The sequence below is a fragment of the Lytechinus pictus genome, unplaced genomic scaffold (assembly GCF_037042905.1).
Source record: "Lytechinus pictus isolate F3 Inbred unplaced genomic scaffold, Lp3.0 scaffold_20, whole genome shotgun sequence".
Taxonomy (NCBI): domain Eukaryota; kingdom Metazoa; phylum Echinodermata; class Echinoidea; order Temnopleuroida; family Toxopneustidae; genus Lytechinus; species Lytechinus pictus.
The window spans coordinates 5,603,105-5,625,312 of record NW_026974141.1 but is presented as its reverse complement, the minus strand read 5'-3'; the positions used below and the strand labels follow the sequence as shown (position 1 = coordinate 5,625,312).

The window sequence follows — 22,208 nt, the reverse complement described above, 5'->3', positions numbered from 1 at the left end:
ATGTATTACAATTATTTTTTGTTTTAACACACTCAGCGATTTCCCTCCTCATAACCGCATTTTCAATCTTCAAAAGGTTTATGGATTAATTTCTTTACGAATGCCAGCCAGTCTTACAAGTAATATGCGTATGTTTAGACAAAACAATTGTTGATATAATAGTTAATATATTAGTTAGACCCCCCCCCCCTTCCTACATAGATGCCATAATGAACGGTTTGACATCTGAAACCTGTATATTGCAGACATGATTTAAATTCATCCTTTACGAAAAATCTGCCTTTTCCACGATCATTTTCGATCTACGTTAATGAAGGTTCTTCTAAATTGAACCAATGCATTTTAACCTGCAGCAATTGTAATAGTCATATCAGCATATTCCGAACATTTGTCTGAAACTTAATGGCAACTCATGAAATGTGACGATGATAAAATACCAGTTCGGTAACTATGACCCTCGAGTTAAAGTGCATAACAGAATTGCACACAACAAACTGCACGTTTACTCCATACACAACCAAATTCCAAGCATTCGTCGTATGCCACAAACCAGGTGAGATTTTGGAATGTTAGCTGCTTCTAGATTCATATTGTGCTAATTATACAAATTATTGAAAGAATTAAGTCATTCCTAACCAGTACTATATCAGGTATATTTACCAAAATATTTACTTACATGTAGCTGCTCAGAATGATGGGTCAACGACATCGGTCAACATTCAGAGGTCTTGTTAACTTCAAATGTCTTCAGAGGTCAGGTCTTCAACTTTGGCATGTGCTATATATGGGTACAAAAACACGCAGGAAGAAAAAGAAAATGTACAGACATTTCCAAGATGCCTTTGGCTGAATGGTCATCGTTTGACCAATTATTAAATTCTGAGGCTTTCATATTTGTAACATATCTGTAACATATCATAAACAGAGGTAAAGATTGTGATTTTACAGCTAAGACATTCAAAGGTACAATTAATATTAACCGACGCCATTAAATTTACGATTAATAATGATGAAATGCAAGTTTGCGGCTCCGTGGCGGACCTGATCATTATTCTGGAGTCGGAGATATCAACTTTTATTCGGCCGTTGGGACTCATGAATTTGTATTTGTTCACGCTGTATACATCCCGGTGAGCTTGTATCTTTAGGTCTAAAGGGAGCACAAGTGGTAATTACCGTTGCACATATCTGCCATATTGCCCAGATGTAAATTGACACAAGAAGTTGAAAACTGTGCAAATGTAAAAAGATAACCCCTCTAGAATGATAAGGAGTGGTATTATGATTATAAATAATGTAATTACCGAAGCTAACTGATCTAGATCATGGATTTACTCTTTTCAAGTGATGATAATTGTGTGACTTGTTGGTGAATCTGATCCGATTTCAGGCGTTGCGGATATCAGAAGTTATCTTGGCCTTTCAGTTTTCAGGACACGTTGCCGACCCTAACGAGCCGACGCTTCGGCTCGTTGGGGTCGGCAACGGTAGTTAGGGTCGCGACGATAGTTTGCCAATTAACATCAACGTGCATTTGCAACCATGGTGGTTTTGCTTATCGCCGGGTGAAATGAATATGTAAATAACTGATGATTTCATTTACGTGACTGTTTACATTATCTCAAGACATGGCATTAACTGGTTATAGCTTGCTTTGAGATCAATCAATGATGTGGATAAGGATTCATCAATATGTTGAAATATTTTATTCCTATAAACTAATGGGAATACATGTGTTGACTTTTAAATGTAAGTTGACATATATATCAATATCGTGCAAAATGCTGATTGTCAGATATACATTAGGTGTTCCCCGATGATTTGTGGTCATCATGTACATGTTTTAATTGGTATTTAAATGATGGAGTGCAGGTATGGGTGTGATGTGTGTATGTGTGTTTCTGTGTGTGTTCGTTTTTTCCAAGCTTTGTTTTGATTGGGCATGGCATGGACAACATTTCCCGTGCAAGTGCAATCAGAAAGACCAGTATCTTCCGAAAATCTGTCATCAGCTTGTTATCTATTAACTTATATGACAAGTGTCATTGCCTTCACATACCAATGTCCTTAGTATTGATTGCGCTTAACAGTGTTGAAAAAACAATAATACACGTTTTACCCATATTCAAACAAACTCCAATCTTTGGTCGGATACCACAAACCAGGTGAGCTTCTAATTTGATAACAAAGAGGCATTGAAAAAATGCTAGTCCCAGAAAAATAAGTCATTCGCGATAAAGCATCTGTGAAAGGTTGGCATCATCAGTATCCTACATCAGAGTAATGACATCAAGGTTGCTGCTGTGTCATTACGTTGATTTCAAAACATATCTGCTGTGTTGTGTCTTAAGTCTGTGGTACATTTGAAATGGCTAATGGGATGGGCATGATCATATCCATATTTTATATGAAAATGTCATCTACAGGCAATCTCCTAAATGTGTCGTCATCATTGTGATATATCTGTAAAGCGCTTAGAGACGTCGTTCCGATGTGTTAAGCGCTATATAAATGCGGATTAATTATCATTATTGCTGTGAGAATACAAAACACTTTTTGCAGATTTTTTTTTTTTTTGGGGGGGGGATCTGAGTCGAACGTTTGCTAGTCAACAATGCAAAATCATCTAAATATCTAAACATGACAATGTTTCAATGGCTCTGAATGATAACTCAGTTTACCATCACGGCCCGTATGTCCAAAGTGATGAGATTATCGTACGAGCTTGAAAACTATCAAACGGCTTGTTCATCAACCTTGGATTCAGCAGTATACCAAGTATGTTATCTTGTCAGATGCTTCCAACCAAGTGAGACATCTAGGAAACCAATGGTTAGAAATTGGGAAATTGAACAAATTCCTTTTCATCATTTTCTCATTATCTTTACAGGAGCAATCAATTGCAGCACCCCATACATTCCAGTCCATGCACACCTCACAGACCGCCGATTGAACTATAACTTTGGTGACAGGATAACTGTGACTTGCAATACAAGCTCGGATACCTTTACCCTTCAGTGCCACAACAAGGGACTCTGGAGTGGCCCTGTAATTTCATGTCCTGCACCATTATATCCAGTCGGTATGATGAAATCGAAGTACTTTCTAAAGCTATCGTAGTAAAGAAATTGTCTATTTTTTCGGAATTTAACGAAGTCGGTGAATAAGATTCTTTTAATTAGCATAAATGAATTTAAAAATCTTTGCGATTCGACTAAAACATGATGATTATATTTGACTAAAAAATTTAGTGTGTTGCAAGGAAATGGCAGCAGTCATGTTTTTCTTGTGTGATGCACCCCATTAATATATAATGTCTTTTTGTATTTCCCTTTAGGTCTTCCAGCTAAATGTAGCGCGCCAATAATTCCAAGGTACTCCGCGATTCAATCCCTTCAGTTGAGCTATAACCATGGGGAAAGTGTGAATGTACAATGTGACAATAGCAGTGTTCAACCCTTTACACTTCAATGTAATACCACAGGATTATGGATTGGCCAAATGCGACAATGTCCTCCGCCAATTGCAGGTGATAAATTACATATCCTTCCGTCTAACACCTAAACCAAGATTGATGGAAAGGTCAATCAGTAAACATTTGCAAGACATTAGTAAAAAGCAAAGTAAAATAACAATATGAAGTGACGGAGGTACATTCATTAAACTACAGTAAATACCTGGCAATATTCCCTAGGATTTGCATCTTGTCTATCAATGATTTAATGTGAATTTTACAATATATATTTTATAATGTATTTCCTTTTGAAATTCTCTTAGGAACTATTGGCTCGAGTTGCCGGTGAAATAAATGTCCCCCAGTTATTGTCATGTCACCCTTATCAATTCCATATCTACTTACAATGTGTATTTAACATCACAGAGCCAGTACGATGTAACAGTCCGTACATCCCGAGATATGGGTCTATTGATAACCTTCGTCTGGACTATAATATTGGCACCAGTGTTAGGATCACATGTGACAACAGTACAGACAGCTATAGCCTTCGGTGTAACTCTGATGGATTCTGGACGGGAAGCGTTCTTTCTTGTCCGGCACCAGTTGAAGGTAATAATACGATTCCATTCCATACCATTTCACTCGCTATTTTGCCGTCATTGTTATGGTTTATATGTTGCTTTTGGTAAAGCTAGGACAACGGATCCATAAACTTACCTCATGTCAATATAAAGTGATAATCCATTGATACTGCACTTACATTTTCGATTTGTTTTCTTAACAGCACCAGAAAAGTGCAGCGCCCCATACGTCCCGAGGTACGCTACAATCCAGGACCTCAGAATGAGCTATGACTTCAATGAAAGAATAACCGTGACGTGTGACAACAGCACTACACAGTTTACCCTAATGTGTCATACGCATGGCCTTTGGAGTGGCCCGGTGGTGTCCTGTCCAGAACCTTACAGACGTAAGAATATAGACCAACTTTACTATTTGATCACTTGTTAAGATTATCGAATCGAATTCCCTGCATTGTCGACAAAAATAGTTCAATATTCGCTTTCTAATCCCCCAAAATCAGCATATGGAATGTATCTTAATTAATAATGTTTACTAACATGTATAAAGAAGTTAGTCAATATATCTCTGAAATTGTATTAGTATTCGAAAACATCGTTGTTTTTTGTGTGTGTTGTTTGTCAGCGTAGGTAGTGTTTCTATTAATGTAATATTCCCTTTCATTTGTAACATTGTAACTTCCACCCCTTTACATTTTAATTTACATATTATTTTCTTAAACATTCAAATATTACTTTGTACAGCCCCCGAACAGTGCAACACTCCTTACGTCCCAAGGTATGCCACAATCCAGGGCCTCAAAACGAGCTACGACTTCAATGAGCGAATAACCGTAGTATGTGACAACAGTACTAGACAGTTCACCCTCATGTGTCACATGCATGGCCTATGGAGTGGCCCGATGGTGTCTTGTCCGGAACCCTACAGACGTAAGAATTTAATTATTGTTTATATTTGTGAAGTTGTTAAGAGTGTGTATCAAAATCCCTGCGATTGTCGACAAAGACGAATCAATTATCTTCTTCTGAATTGTCGAATTTAAGTCCCTGCAAATGCCGACAAAGGTGATCCAATGCTCGATTTTTGATCAATGATCAGTATAATTTGATTGAACAGAAGTTGTTTATCACATATCCGTAGATGTGTTCCTGTTTGACATATCTGTTTTCTCTCTTTCTCTCCATTTTATTATTGTAGGTTGTTATTTATATCGATGTCAGGTTTATTCTATTTTATATTTTCGGAATTATTATCTCTTAAATTCGTATAAAATCTTATTCCTCGTAAAAGTTCAACTGCCATGTGCTTAATAACATTAAAACCATTTGCCTGAACTCATCATACTTTCTGAAATTCATGTTTCCAGCCCCTACAAGGTGCAACGCTCCTAGCATTCCAAGATATTCCAAGATATCCGCTCGAAATCTTCAAACATCTTACGACTTGGGCGCCAGGGTAAATGTAAGATGTGATAATAGCTCGGTTCGATTCGCACTCCGATGTCGCACTGGTGGACTATGGGAGGGACAGGTACAAGCTTGCCCGACACCTGTAGAAAGTAAGTCTGGTTTGTGAAGAATTGGAATTAGGAATATACTTATCAAAACAATGTATGTTAAGACAAAATCGGAAAGGCCCCTGAGCATTTTTCAAAGTACAAGCTGTTCACTGCATCTTTGTATTTTGGAAATCCTTCACTTTACGGAAATTGTAGGATTTAATTTATATTAATTTCCATTTGTGACTTGTGATTTGTGAGCTACGACTTCAATGAACGAATAACCGTAACATGTGACAACAGTACTACACAGTTCACCCTCCAATGCCACACTCATGGCCTTTGGAGTGGCCCAGTCGTGGCTTGTCCAGAATCTTACAGACGTAAGTACTTACACAAATTCTTGGTATTTGTTGAGTTGTTAAGATTACATAATCATCATCCCTGCCATGGTCCATGCAATGATACAACTGTCACTTTTTGTTCCAGAATTCATTATCAGTATATGGAATTATAACATTAATTTATAGAAGTTGTTAAAATACATGTATATAAACGTTTCTTTCTCCCAAAAGCCACTTTATTTTGTGTAGAATCCATTCCAAATGACAAAAATAGGCTGCGTACATGATTCACATCGATTTCCTTCATTTATTTTTCTAGTGATATTGTGATTTTGCACCTTGCCTGTCAATGATATAATGTAATTTGTACGTTGACATAACTAATGTAAAGGGTTTTCCTTTTGAAATTATTACAGAAATCATTTCTGCGAGTTACCAGTCCACATATAGGGTGGTGCGTTATGTCAGGCCCCCGTTGTATAAGACATCATTAATACTTGCAATGTGTTTGTCACATTACAGAACCGATACGATGTAACAGTCCGTACATCCCGAAGTATGGGTCAATTGATAACCTTCGTTTGGACTACAATGTTGGCGACAGTGTTAGGATCACATGTGACAACAGTACGGACAGCTATAACCTTCGGTGTAACTCTGATGGATTCTGGACGGGAAGCGTTCTTTCTTGCCCTGCACCAATTGAAGGTAGTGATACCATTTCATCCAATTCAGTCGACGTTTTGTTTTCGTCATTGTTGATGTTTTATATGTGCGTTGAGGTAAAGCAGATCCATGAATGCACTTGACTTTAACAGTATTAGTTATTGGCACTTTGACACTCATCCAAACTTTCTCATTTTCTCGTGCGCCTCAGAATAGAATATTTATAGATAGATGGCGCTATATAAATGCCTATTATTATCATTATTATTATTATTATTTGTTATCTCAGAGTGAGCATGCAAGGATCCGACGACCGGTGTAATAAAAATATCTTTAAAGCGCTTAGAGTCGTCGTTCCGACGTGTTATTAGAGCGCTATATAAATGCTGAATATTATCCTTAATCCCTATTGTTTTGGTATTTTTGATTTCTTTTCTTCACAGCTCCAGAAAATTGCAGCACCCCGTACGTCCCGAGGTATGCCACAATCCAGGGCCTCAAAACGAGCTATGAATTCAATGAACGAATAACCGTAACGTGTGACAACAGTACTACACAGTTCACCCTCAGATGTCACACGCATGGCCTTTGGAGTGGCCCAGTAGTGTCTTGTCCAGAACCTTACAGACGTAAGAATTTATTTTTTTGTGTGAAGTTGTTAAGAGTGGGTATCGAAATCCCTGTGATTGTCGACAAAGATGATTCAATGATCTTCTTCTGATTAAGAATTTAGCCTTTGGAATATTCATAACTTTATAATATTGGTATTTAAAATAAGTTCAACGCATCTCTATAATTGTCGTGCTATTTAGAAACGTGTACATTGTTTTTATATTTCATTCAAGTCGGTAGCATGTATATCAATGTTAGATTTTTGTTATTCTGGGGATTTTATTTTTTTTCAACATTGTAACGTTTTTTTTTCTTATTCAACATCACTTTTTTTTAAACGTTGAACCTTGTCCCGATGTTTAAATGTGTACCAAACATAAATAGCATTTATTTCGATTTTAATTATTTTGTTTCCACAGCCCCAGTGCAGTGCAGCGCCCCTTACGTCCCAAGGTATGCCACAATACAAGACCTCAGGATGAGCTACGACTTCAATGAAAGAATAACCGTAACGTGTGACAACAGTACTACACAGTTCACCCTCATGTGTCACAAGCATGGCCTTTGGAGTGGACCAGTGGTATCTTGTCCCGAACCTTACAGACGTAAGAATTTAAATCAGTTCTTTATATTAGTGAAGTTGCTAAAAGTGTATAATCAAAATTCCTGTGATCGTCGACAAAGATGATTCAATTTCCGTCGTCTTATCAATAATTTAGCATTTGGAATCTTCATAAAATTACAATATTAGTATATAACAGAAGTTCAACGCATCTCTATAAACGTGGTGTTATAACGTATACATTGTTTTTATAATTCATTCAAGTCGGTAGCATGTATAATATTAATGTTCAATTTTTGTTATTCTGGGGATTAGTTTTTTTTCTTCGACATTGGAACTTTCTTTTATTCTTATTTAGACTCACTTTTTCTTAAACGTTGAACTATGTCCTGATGTCAAAATGTGTAGCAAACATTTTAATTATTTTATTTCCACAGCCCTAGTGCAATGCAGCGCCCCTTACGTCCCAAGGTATGCCACAATACAAGACCTCAGGATGAGCTACGACTTCAATGAAAGAATAACCGTAACCTGTGACAACAGTACTACACAGTTCACCCTCATGTGTCACATGCATGGCCTATGGAGTGGCCCAGTGGTGTCTTGTCCAGAACCTTACAGACGTAAGAAAGTAATCCAATTGTAGAACAAATCTTGGTGCGATCTACCTACTGACCCTCTGGAAAGAAGACAGTAACCCACAGTGTGGAACGCCATGTGAAATCACCTTCACAATATTAAATTTGAGCATTCTAAAAGCATGAATCACATGTTGACATAGTTGATCATGATTTCGAACGTGCTGTGAACAGTCACACTGCCGAGATGTCCACAGTGTAAACATATCTTTACACTCTTGAATTTGAGCCTTTTCATAGTGTAAATAATATGTTCACATTGTGTTTTTCCAGCAGGGTATCGACAACGTACATGGGTTTCTTGATTTAATACATACCAGTAGTTCAATATGTCTTAGTAATTGTACTTTTATGTTCTTTTATGTTTTTTGTATGTAGCCAATCACATTAATTGGTTCAGAATCTAGAGTGTATAATAATGGCAAAGGTATTGAAAATGAGATGGGATAAAACAAACTTTCCAGTTTATTGAATATATCATTCAATGCATGTTTAAGTGATTGGCTCAATCACAAAAGGGTTACAGGAAGTTAAAATCAAAATTTCAAATGACTGGAACAATCACACAGCCACACACAGATCCCAGGGGATGTCCCAGTAAGCGGGGAATAATCTGAGCACAGTTTATGTATATGTGTGGCTGAGTGGGGTACACGCAGACACATACCGTCTTCAGATTATCCCCGTTTGCCGGGACATCACCATAATGGTTTGTGTGTGGCTGTATGATTGTTCCAGTCATATTCAATTTTGATGTTGATATTCTGTAGCTTCTTTGTGATTGAGCCAATCACTAAAACATGTCCGTGAAGGATATGTGTAATAAACATGGGATCATGTTTAATCGCATCGTATTTTCATTGGTCTTTCTTTTGCCATTTGGTATTTGTTCTTATAAACATGACTAAAGTAAATTTATATTTTTCTCAGTCTTAGATTAAATTATTACGCTAAAGCTAATAATATCTCTGAGAACTGTTATCCTATCATTTCATTAATATTTTTTTTTATTCACAGCTCCCGTAAAATGCAACGCACCATACGTCCCAAGATATGCAACAATTCAGAACTTTCAAATGAGCTATTACTATAGTGATATAATCACTGTGACATGTGATGGAAGCTCCACTCAGTTTATCCTACAGTGTGCCACGAACGGTCTGTGGAAAGGGCAGGCGGTATCTTGTCCAGAACCTCCACAAGGTAATTAATGATAAATTCATCAATATTTTTACTGCAATAGTCATATATTAGAGTTAATTTAGAGTCATTGTATTGGTAATGACATTGAGTTCAGATACAAATAATATAGATATTTTTAATATGTTTTTTTTTTGCAAGTACGTTGACACATTCGCATTCTTTTGTTCTATACCTCTCTCGGATAACAATAGGTGTTATGAAAATCATCACGTTTTTAAAAACATAATATATTAAATTTTACTGCCCCAAAAAATGTTCGGGCGTATTGCATCATTTCCTTTCATGTGCAGATCCTCGATAAAGAGATGAGGACAAAAAGAAATGAAGTTTGGGAAATCTATTCTAATTTATATTTCATTTCATGTCCATTTAAATCCGCCATTTCCAAAATAGTTCCAAGACAATGCAATGCTCCTGCTATCCCGAGATATTCAGGTATTGAGGGACAACAATCGGCCTATAATGCTAATGACGAGGTGATTGTATCCTGTGACGGAGGTAGTTCTCAGTTCACCCTTCGATGTAACAATGATGGAATATGGACTGGACCAAATATCGCTTGCCCTGCGCCTGATCCGGGTATGTCTTTCCTACTTTAGTTTTTTCCCCAAAATGTATACATGCTTATTTTATGTATTAATTCATGAACATAGTTATGATAAATGTGTTAATGATAAATAGTTATGATTAATTTCGCTCAGGGCATAAGAAAGCCTAACATGCAAAGGGCATACAACGTAATTATAAACTCCAGAGACGTTGCCATTACAAACGAAACGTTGAACATTAGTTTTATTTTAAAGTGTGTTTTGCGCGCCTATTTATTGCCACCGAAAACTCGTTTGTAAATTTACTACATTCTACAATTTTTTTTAAAATTTCAAAAATCACCATTGGTACCAATCTTACCCTAATAAACTTTCAATCCATTTAAAGAAAAATATTTTGTTTAATTTGTTTGAACAATTTAGATGACATAAAATTTGTAGCTGTGAGTGACAAGTTTAAAAACGTGCTTAAAATTTTTAACAACGTTTTCATTGTGTATTTATACACCAAGTTTAAATTGTTTGAATATTCTCTAAAAACTTTTTTTTTTCCATGAAATCGTATTGGCGTTTTGAAAACATACAGGTGCCTCTCATCAAACCTTCTGTAGTGCTCCGGTTATTCCCCGTCATTCAACCAACCAGAATCTTCGTCTCTCATACAAACCTAGCGATAGGGTTAACGTGACATGCAATGAAGATCATAGTTCCTTCCTCTTGGTATGTCGAGAAGGGTTATGGATTGGACAAAACATAGTGTGCGAGGAACCAGATGTAGGTACGTAAACCTCCACATTAGCGAGTTTTTCTTACAAGATGCTGTCACAACCCTCCACCGTTATGCAAATAGAAAATCGTGTCAGGAGAGGCAAGCAATGTATTAACTAATAACTCAATGGCAAATACAAAACTATGATTTCAATTTACACCCCCATTTTCGCAAGAACTATTCATGATTTATAATGAGCGAAAATAGATAAACATTATATATATATTCAATGATGACCCTACCCCGCCTTAAGTTTCGCTAGCCACACCCCCACCCCCCCCCCCCCTTCCGGTGGTTTGTTTATTGGATCAAAAAGTCTGGTCCTATTCTTATTACACAACAACGAGTTTTCGAAATGCCACACCAGATCGAATTCAATGAGCACTGTGGATTAACCAACTACCAACAGTTTATGGAGATTGATAAAGTGAATAACAACGTCTTTTCTATGTGACTTTCTTTCCATTGTAACTTCCTCTCTGACTTCCCCACTTCTCTATAGTATGCGACCCACCAATCATACCAGCTGTTTCATCTGTCGAAAATCTAAAACCTCGCTACAAGGTCGGCGACGAGGTCAACGTCACTTGCAACGGCGACTCTGATTGGTTTATTTGGGAATGTCACCGGGATGGTAAATGGCGAGGAAGGGCCATTGATTGCCCTATTCCACGACCATCCCTTGGCCATGTTAGTGCCGTTCCAGGTATGTATTTGATCAATGCATTCGGCTTTCAAGATTATAATTTGCCATAATACACCATGAATATACCATGAATGGACATCTGTGCTAAAAGTAGGTTGTGTATATAAATCGTCTTCACTAATCAACTTTGGTTAATTTCATTGTAAATGCAATTTGTTTACATCAAATGAATATTTATTTTTGTTAAATATTTCTTAATATGTAAAAATTAATCAATATTTTTCCATCATTATCATCATACATTTTGGTTGAAAACATCTAAATACATTTACATAATTGAAAAGTTTCTCTTTTTTTCTTTCCTAATCGAAAAAGGTAAAACAGTGGTTATTTGAGTGTTCAACTATAACATGAAGCACTAAATATGATATGAAAAAAAAAATCAAACCTTTTGATACTTTGTATAGGAAATACTGCAGATAGAAAAGCTGAGAAGGGGAGCACAGGTTTCTTAACTACGGCCCTGCTTGTAACTGCGCTGATCGTTTTCGTTTTGGTGTTGATGTCAATGGCAGGTTTCTCGATCTTCGTGAAACGGTTAGTATTACGCTAATTAACCTTTATCATAATATATATGCATATATAGATATCACTTTCAATTATGCTGATTTTGATTTTGTAATAACCGAATTACATAACCTTTGAAATAAGTTTTGTTGCCATGGTTCGTAGGGTGTTTATGTTCAGTGCGGATTTACTCAACCCAATTGAAATGCTACACAGTTGTACGTTTTTTTTTTTAACAACCGCTGAAAATAATGATTTTTTTTTCCTTGGACAAATAGTTGAATTATAAATATTTCTTAGCAATATCATAAAATCAGACGAGGCTATTTGGATTTACTCTGTCCACACCCTTAAAACAATTTCGATGCTTGCCTTTGCAATATTCGTTTGTTTGTATGATTTACTGATGTGTTTAAACACGCAAAAAAAAAAAACGTACCTCACAACACACAAATTGTAGAGGATGGTTTTATCAGTCTCAATACTATAACGAACTAACATTATTGGTTTTTTTTTCTTTGCATTTCATTTTTCTATTTCTCGTGGCAGTCGGGTCCGTTCATCCTCAAACGAATACCTGAATGATAAAAGTGCTGACCGGGGACCACTTCCCGACGTCCCATCGGGATACGCAGGTTACATTGCAGGTGACAAGTCATTGTACACGGAACCCTACCTCAAACCAGACCGCAACACTCATAACTACGAAGACTATGATACCCCACGTTAAGCTATTTTGCTCGAATCGGCATCGGCGATGACAATAGTATACGTTGTACGAAATGATAAAGGAGAATGATAAAAAACAGGATTACAAAACCGAATACAAACACAAAGAAACATAAATAATATAGGATAAAATCACAAACATAGATGAATACTTACAATCCATTTTGTTTGTGGTGATGTGTTTCATTCCTACTATTCGGTTTTTTTTTCTAAGGTACAAGACACGAATAAATTTCCTCTTGATTTTTGTTGTTTACTACATTTTAGAAGTAACTTACATTTTGTTGCCATGTTTATGAATAATTATTTTATACATCAAATCTCCAAAATAAGTTTATCTTGATTAAATGTAATCAAGGGCTTCATATTAATAAAATGATAAAATATTAAACCTTAATTCAAATATGAGGAACAAAGACTTGGACAATCTGAAACAATATTTCATCAGTAATGCATTGAGTTGAATCGAAATGAAATAAGCCAAACTTGAACTTGCACTTGTTTTTTTCGATATAAGTAAAATAAAACAATAATTTCGAGTATTGATCTTGCGCTGTATGTGAGTTTGCATTTCCTGTTGATATGCAGACATTGTAAATATGCGCACATTAAAAGAGGGTATCTGAGTATTTCAAGCGATAGCAAAACCGATTTTATACAGTCATGTAGTAGTTCTTTTAAGATAAACAGTCGTAATGACATATATTCATTGCAGTTGGCTGGGGAGAATAAAAGCTTTCAGAAGATGTGTTGAAGATATCAAGCTATAATCAAACGCTTTATTGATACAGTAATCAGATGCTAAGACACGATAGTTTTATCTATATTCAAATATTTTAGTTCTTGGTATGCATTTATCAAGCACCTGTAACTTATTGCAATATAATTTATCACTGTTGATATTTTCTTAAAATATGTTTTAGTCAATATTGGTTTTAGTTAAATATTGAGTATAGTTTTCTAGAGGTAAAGAATTCGAATTTTTTTTTGTGTGTGTATTTTGTTTTCGTGAAAAAAGTATCGGGCCCATTTGAAATGTGATTTCTATAATCTGGAAATGTGTTGTACTTCTGGCATTGATGGAATTAAAAGAAAAAATAGAAGAAAATTGTTGTTCATTGTGTCGTGATTTCCAAGAACGCGTCGGCGTAGCTGAGTAAAATTGATATTCCCTGAATCATAACTGCAATTAAACAATGACCAAATTAGAAATTAAGTTCTTAAGTTATTTGAAAGCATAACATATTTATTTCTCGTTTCTGCACTTCAAAACCGGCAGATGATATTAACTGAGATGATATAATCATCAAGTCACCAAAGCCTCAAACTTTTGTTGTCAGCAATGACTCGGGGAAAGTCAATTGATACAGACATATGAAATTGTATTAATAAAAAAACATTGTAATAAAAATTGCTTAGCTTATTAATCTCCTCCCTCCTATCTTTCACCCCCCCCCCATAAAAAAAAGTAAATAAAAAATTAAAATAATGACAAACCATATATTTATGATGCCATATACTCATAGTGCGCAAAGAGACTTAAACGCAATTTCCTACTTTTATTTTATCAACCCATTTTGGCGTATTTTTGCAGGCGTCTTTTGTGTGTGCATGTTCTTCACTTTAATCAAACCCTTTCGTGTGTTACAACTTTGACGTTGTTGCAGCTGTTTATATCTTTTCTTGTTTACGAACTGGTGGTCAAACTGTCAGACGGCAGTTGGAATCAACTGTTCTATTTATCATGTAAGCCACAAGTCAAACCCAGACACGTTATCATCAGCTTGGATTAAGTAAACTCAATGATGGAATACCTTCAAATATACCACCTCGATCGACATGACTATAGTGTTCAGTTGTGCTTACCGGATTGCGCATCTCCGAATCTACACATTATCTACAACAAAAAGATACAAAAAATATTCGTCGGATGCCACAAACCAGGTGAGACGTTTAAAGATGATGTTGTGATCGTGAACAAGTAAGAGGAACACTCTTGGTTCAATCTCCAGCAATATAATATATAGCTTAAGTAATATCATTTGGTATCCACTAAGACCGCAGTCGGGTTAGGTTAAGTAGGTAGCTGAAACAAAAAAGAAAGAAATAACAATAATAATGGAATTAGCATTATACCCAGCAGAAATAACTCTAATTAATTCTGCAGCATTGAAAACGGCACCATTGTTCATAATCATTTATTGCTTATTATTGTAATTTACGAGTTATATATGGATACATTATGCTTTAGTGTTATATACACGACGTTAATTAGTACATCGCAATAAACAAACACACATTTTGGTGAGTTTGTACCCAGAAAGAATATGTGTATGCAACTCGTGGAAAAGGCCTGAAATCAAATGTCCCACTTCCCTCTCATATGTGAATATGCCTTTTTGTATGCGTATGACGTTAAAATTTCATGGCGCCATTCCTCAGAAGCTATTGAAATGCGAAGAAACAAAATGGAGACGCGTTAGCTGCGGATCACCCGGGAATGCAAGATGTCGAGTGGCTTCAGCCTCTAAAATGGCTGCGCGATGACGTCAATACATATGCTCGTATTCTGAACTCAGATTTAAATTAAACCGTGGTTTTAAGATGTGGTCTAACTATGGAGAGTTAATTTGGGCACAGATCCCTAACGTTAAAAATTCACTTAATTATCTCATTTGACAATCAAATTGTTAATATCTGTCTGTGAATGATAACTGAAGTATTTTTCTTAATTATGAAAGCAAAATGAAACGGAATAGTAAATATAAGAAATATACAATGAACAGATTTTTGGCTCCCCATAATTTTAGCACAGAGTTAGACTATGGTCTAAGTTAAACCCACTTCAGAATACGGGCCATAAAGTTTATAAAAAAAATCCCTTACACGTGTTTAAGAACCATAAGAAAGTATTATTTCCAGTTGCTATATAAGATAATCCGAATCAGCAAGACAAGCTCTATAGCATTTTACCATCAGGCAAAATCCAAATAGATCCTTGGATCATTGGCGTAAAGCACTGAGATGAAGGATACGGACACAGCGTACGTACAGAGGGATTTATACAAATACTCACGAGGGAGCAAAGCGAGCAAGGGAGATTATTGACCTTTTCTACTTTAAAAAAAAAATCAAATATTTTGACATGTTAACCAGAAATCGCTTACATGTGTTAACGCCCAACTCCACTAATTTACTTTATTAATTAATCAATTAATCAATTTATTTATTTATTAACCTCCTCAATGGGAACAAAATGATCATATTACTCTCGCCTCGAAGTAATAAAGGAGAATAGATAAATATCAACATTCTCCCTAAAAAGTTTCCTTCAAGACAGACAGAAATCAGCAAAATTAAACTACACAGAAATAATCAGATCTACCCTTATTTGCTCTAATTATTAAACTCTGAAAAAAAATGATTACTTTTATTTAAAGTGCTTATTTTCTCTTAGGCAAGTGAATTCGAAAATCAATGAAATAGTCAATAAACGTCAAGCGTCCAGATGGCACTTTAATTGAACCGGTGAACTGTACTGTTTTCAATGATGCAAGATTATTCGAATATCAATGAAATAGTCAATGATCAATCAACGTCAAGTGGTCAGACGGCAGTTGGAATGAACTGATGAACTGTTCTGTTTTCAATGATGTCTGCATACACTCTCCAAGTAGGCAATCTATTAACTTAATCATCAAATTAGATACGGTGAACATAACAGTGGGATCTCTTTCAAATATACCAGCTCGTACGACATGACATTCGTGCTTAATTGCGATTACTCCTTGATAATCTCCAAATCTACACAGTCATCATCTATAACATCCCAAAATATTCGTCGGATGTCACAAACCAGGTGAGACGTTTAATGTTTAATGACGAAAGGAAGTTAACGCAGAAAACAGAATCAACATTATTTTGGTAACTCCCTTGAAGCTATCCGCAATAGATTCGGCCGTGTAATCCACTCATTTTTTTTTTTTTTTTTTTTGCTGGAAGGGGTTTTGAAGGGAAATGTTTCATAAAACCTAGGAAAGACCGATAAATATGATAAATATACGTCGAGGATGCAAATTTAGTCAATCACACCCTCTCCAAGTAGACAAAAAAAAACAGTATCCGAAGAATTTACTTCCTGCGATTTTAAATGTTTCGGTCAGTCTATTGCCAAGTGGCCAGGCCATTGTCATAGAAATCTCCTATAGTTTCGAGCAAATGTTTCTAGGCAACTTGTTTCACCAAGAACCTGCGGATGAATATCCTCGGGTTCACCCGCAGGTATACCGTCGTCCTCTGCCCGAAAAAGTCAATCGCATTCACCCCCGGGTGAAGCGTGACGTTTCCCGTGGGCGGCATGGTATGTTAACACCCATCCCTTGGTTAGTCACAAGGTCTGTGCAGTTTATCTTGAGAATATTCCCGTACCACCTCATTTCAGTAGCAAGGATCTTTCTATGTTAATTTACTGTGAGTGTCCACGTTTTACAGGCATACAGAAAAAATTATATAGCGAGGCAGTGCATTAAACTGATCTTAGAGCGCAACTTGATATATGTGTCTTTCCGGGTAATTTTCAGTTTTGCCGATACAGTTGCTGTTTGAGCCATTTTACTAAGATCTCAGACCTTCAACCAGTGCTTTTTTGGGTTAGTGGGGTGCTGATGTAAAACTTTTAAAAATAAAAGCCAAAAAGAAAAAAAATTCACTACAAAATTGAAGTCCCGAGACATGTGAAAAGCGGGGGGGGGGGGGGTCACCTCAAAATGGAGGTCAAATTGGTCACAAGAAATGTTGAAAGGCCAAAGAAAAAAAAAGGTTTCACTGCAGCCATAATGAAGGTAATTTTATTACTTTTTTTTACACACCTTCCACAAAACCTGGGGGTGCTGCCTATGGATATGGATAATAATACACGCAGCACCCCAAACCATTTTTTTTTTTGGCTTCCCAGTGCCATGCCTTCGGTCTTCGTCTCAGATAGCGGATCATTCATATTTCAAGGACTTTACTTCCTTTCATGTAGTCCCGTTAATTTGTGTACATTCCACATGCTGTGGATGTTTTATTCAGTTGTGGATCAAAGCTGACGAGTTGACTTTCTCACCATCAAGTCCATCAGTGCCATCTGCCTTCGTGATATTCAATCGCAACTTCCATTTTTCCTCTCCAAGAAGGGTGGGTGAAAGGAGGCATCCCTGGTACACACCAATTGTTGTGCGGAACCAATCACCTTTATTTCGAAAATACGAGTACAGTATGTATGACGCCATGATACATATGCTTGATCATTCGTAAAATATTTGAATTAATGTTGTTTTTGGTTAAGTTTGCTAGGTTAAATTTTCTGAAAAACACAGAAAAACGTAAAACACATGTACTGAATTGCGTTTCTTTGTTTCACATTTTACTGTCTGTGTTTGATAGAAATCAATGACTCTATTAAAAGTAAATGATTAGTTCAAAGATATCGTTGAACTGAATGCTTGTTTTCTTAAACTGTTAAAGGATTTTAATGAAGATGGAGGGCGTGGTTGGTAAAGGTCAATACGTCAAGTGGCAGTTGGCGTGCACTGTACTTTTACAAGAATCTGTACTCCTAGAATTTGATACAAAATATTTCAAGATCATAACGGTAGCAAACCTAGTAGGATCTATATTTACATCACAACACGCTCAGTATGACTAAGATTCATCTTGTATTCAGAATTTTGATAAAACAGAATCGACACATTTTGCATCTCAGTTAATATCAAATCTTCGTCGGATGCCACAAACCAGGTGAGACGTTTAAAATAACGAATATAAAATGGACGAACAACTAAAGAAAACAAATAGTTGGCTGATATGCAAAACAAAACTGAAGGTAAGCCTGATTTACTGGGTGAAAATAATAATCACATTTCTATTAAAGACTGTTTCTTTTGAATCTACGCGATATCCGGGGGATTTTTTTTTTAAATCAACCTTTTTACGTCAAATTCCAAATAGGTTGAAGGAGTATGTGTAAGCAGTAATACGACACTATTGTCGCTACCATTTTTGTCATGGAAATGCCATTAAAATATGAACGTATCCATTTTATGTTAAATGCAATGATGGAGGAAAAATTAAGCAGTGAGAATGCAACAATTTTAAAACTCGTTTATGGTAAAGTTGCATTTTGTTCTTCAAAAGGGCAATGAATAAGAAAACAAAGATTGAAAAATGATTTCATCAATCACCAGAGAGGGTGGGGGTTATCAAAATGCAGCAAGATGGAGGAAAAATTCCCCCACGCACATAATTACTGAATATAATTTGTTCAACTTTTATTGAAAAATTAGTTGAGCCCATAACAAAATTTCCGATGGTTCGAAGAAAATACATTTCATACCCCAGCTCGACCACTATGGCAAAAGTGTACCATTGCGCTTACGAAATCGTCGACCACAAAGCTGCAGGTTTTCTACATTGCGAACCCCATATCACACATTCGTCGGATGCCTAAAACCAGGTGATGCGCTGTATAATTTATTACAATTTTGGTTAGATGTGTTGTTTTATTCACGATATTAGGTCGGAAAATACCTAATCTCGTTAGGTAAAATCTAGAAAATCGTGCTACGTCATAGCTTTATTTCTTTCTGTCATTGTTACTTTTTTAATGCAGCTGCATCAAGCATGTTATTGTCAGAATTACCGTGTTTACACTTAATCGGCATTTGGTTCAGAACCAAAAGCCGATGCAGAATCGGCTTTTGGTTTGCGTTTACACGTTGTACGACAAATATTTAATTTTTCAATCCCTTATTTTTTCTCTTGGATTAGGTATTGTTTTTATTTTGTTTTCTTTAACAAAAATGTGAGTTATGATAATTTTTTCACTTTATTTGTATATTGATTTAAGATGTCAATATGGATAATCATCAGAAATGCACATCTTACAACAGCTTTTAAATCATAAAAAAGAACACGCACACATAAAAGTTAAAATTGTATCTGAATCCGTTTGTAATTGTTTTACCCCCCCCCCCCCCCCGTTCAAAAAGTATAGTAGTAACAATAAATTAGTGGCAGAATTATATAAAAAATTAGACACTGAAAAAAAAAATACGCGCCGTCAGCACCCTCCCGCTGCCTTGTACAGGCCACTGTAATCACCTCTGCTGGTACCATCCCCAAGAGTAGAACACTTGATATCCTAATTGTATGAATTTTCAAAATGACAAGAAAGTCATTGTATTAAAATGACAAGAAAGTCATTTACTTATACAGGCATATCAAAAGGTTCGTCATGCGAGTCCGTCGGTCTAACGCATTACAAAGTCAGAAAAACCGATGTGACCAAATTCAGAATCAGAATCAAGGTTTCCTTTCGGTTGACGAGGTGATCGTTAATCCGAGCTCCTACACTCTTAACAGGTTTTATGATTTTAAAAACCTATAAACGAACATCCTCAATATGCTTGCATGTTCGAAGTGAGTTACTTTATAAATAAAAAAAAAAGAAAATCATCCCAGCCTACTTTTTCATTAATTCAACTCGTTTGACACATCACAGCCCGAAATTTGAAACTTAGTGCCACATGTAAAGACATTGCACTTTTCGAACCTAAACCGAGCAAGGGCTGATGGTGACGTTACAGGTCGGTCCACACGTAAATAATGAGATATGCTTGAGACACGTCTGTCAAAATTGTATAGCGCGCACCCCTCCCCCCTCCGCCTCCCCCCCCCCCCCCCACACACACACACACGCTCACGCTTTCCCATGCCAATTTAGTACCTTTCGCAGCATGACTAGTTACTATAGCTGGCACTCTTTCCACACCCCCGAGGCTGCTCTTCCCGTATCCTAACAAAAAATACGAAGTATTCTTCGGATGTCACAAACCAGGTGAGGAGTAATTTGAAGAAAAAAACCGGAGCAAACAGGTGGCTACCCTTCTAAATATGCGAATATCTCGCATCATTCATTTTATAGCTTTCACGGACAGTGGCGTCATGTCAAAGTTAAGATTGATTAATAACCAGCTGTAATTATAAACATATATGTTTCACTGGCGAGTGGGGGGGGGGGGGTGAATTATGGGGGGGGGTGGTTGGTCGTGAAAATTAACACTGAACCAATCGTGGTTGTTCTAAAATTGTTAGAATATGAAGGGTTATCTCCCCCTCCCCAAAGTTGACAGCAATGATATTGCAATTCTATGTCAATATATTATATTTAATTATTATTATTAATATTATCATTAGTAGTAGTAGTATTCTTATTATTATTATTATCTTTATTTTCATTATCATTATTACGTTTTTCTTGCTTAGTACTTGGGAAGTGATCGTGGTTGGGTTTAAAAGCCTGTCTCGAGTAATTTGCGCATGTATTAAAATTATACTTTCCAAACATTAGGAAATGATACATTACTGTTCCTTGCCTCTTACTGCCTTATAAATAATGATAATACAATATTCAAGATTATACTGACCTGCAGTCATGTTTCCATGACAGTTGATCGTTTCGATTCTTTTCGCCCCTCCTGACGTCACTATTAGCCAATCCATCAAAGATTCAATCTTATTTATCCATATAAACTCTCGAATCATTTTACCGCCAGGTGCTACTTTCAAAGTCCAATGAAGTCAATGATGAGGGTTTCGTTCCATCCTTCACCTTCTCGATAGGTTGCTCAACAAAAGTTAAATGATACTTAGTTCAATCCGAAGCTCTTCCCAACTGATAACTATTTAACCTGGAGTGATATTGACTGATCTAGGTTTAGAGATGATTCATCAATATGTAGAAGAAAAATGAAGCCTCGCATAAAAAATGATAAGATACATTTCAGCCCGATCACTATGACAATTGTGTACAATTTTGCTTTTAACGAACGCAACACAGGCGTCGATAATGCACGTATGATCCAATGTCAAACAAATACCATGCATTCGTTAGATGCCACAAACCAGGTGAGATTGATCAAAATCTCGAAAAAGATATGAATATGCTTTAATTTATACGAGGTTCAATGATGGGTTAAATACTTTTAATGTAATATGAATTACTGTATACGTGATTCTACGGAACGGTTCCTGTTCAAAGATTCCGAATCTAAGTCAGGCTTTAGGTAATGTAATAATCAAAATTTTTATTAAAGTTTCAATTTCGAAAACAAAAATTCATACTTGCAAACTTTGAGCAGTATTCAGCAGGGTTTATAATTACCGTTTTCCAAAATTGCTGCTCCCCAAATCAAACAGTCAGTGATTAATTAGCTACGTGCTTGTACTCTGCCGAGTTTTCAAATAAAAATGAGCTTACGAAAAAGGAAGGAAGTCAATATAATCGAATGGTGGATGGATGTGCTTACCAATCATTTATTTACTAGATAATCAGTCACGGAAAAA

At 36.2% G+C, this 22,208-nt stretch overlaps 1 protein-coding gene across 1 annotated transcript; it reads left to right on the top strand.

The window, feature by feature from the left end:
• Positions 1-492: 492 nt before the first annotated feature.
• On the top strand, positions 493-13,908 carry LOC135157912 (CUB and sushi domain-containing protein 3-like). Its single transcript, XM_064115103.1, has 17 exons — positions 493-553; positions 2,891-3,082; positions 3,338-3,529; positions 3,881-4,066; positions 4,242-4,427; positions 4,783-4,968; positions 5,406-5,597; positions 6,404-6,589; positions 6,991-7,176; positions 7,579-7,764; positions 8,159-8,344; positions 9,377-9,562; positions 9,956-10,141; positions 10,697-10,888; positions 11,382-11,585; positions 11,993-12,122; positions 12,642-13,908. Exons 3-17 carry the CDS (start codon positions 3,502-3,504, stop codon positions 12,820-12,822), a joined length of 2,601 nt encoding a protein of 866 aa, XP_063971173.1. The 5' UTR covers positions 493-553; positions 2,891-3,082; positions 3,338-3,501; the 3' UTR covers positions 12,823-13,908.
• The last annotated feature ends 8,300 nt before the right edge of the window (positions 13,909-22,208 follow it).

Coding starts and splice junctions, on each gene's coding strand:
- LOC135157912 (XM_064115103.1), top strand. CDS start 3,502: ATGCGACAATGTCCTCCGCCAATTGCAG. Junction 4,067..4,241: donor TTGTCCGGCACCAGTTGAAG/GTAATAATACGA, acceptor TTTTCTTAACAG/CACCAGAAAAGTGCAGCGCC. Junction 11,586..11,992: donor CCATGTTAGTGCCGTTCCAG/GTATGTATTTGA, acceptor TACTTTGTATAG/GAAATACTGCAGATAGAAAA.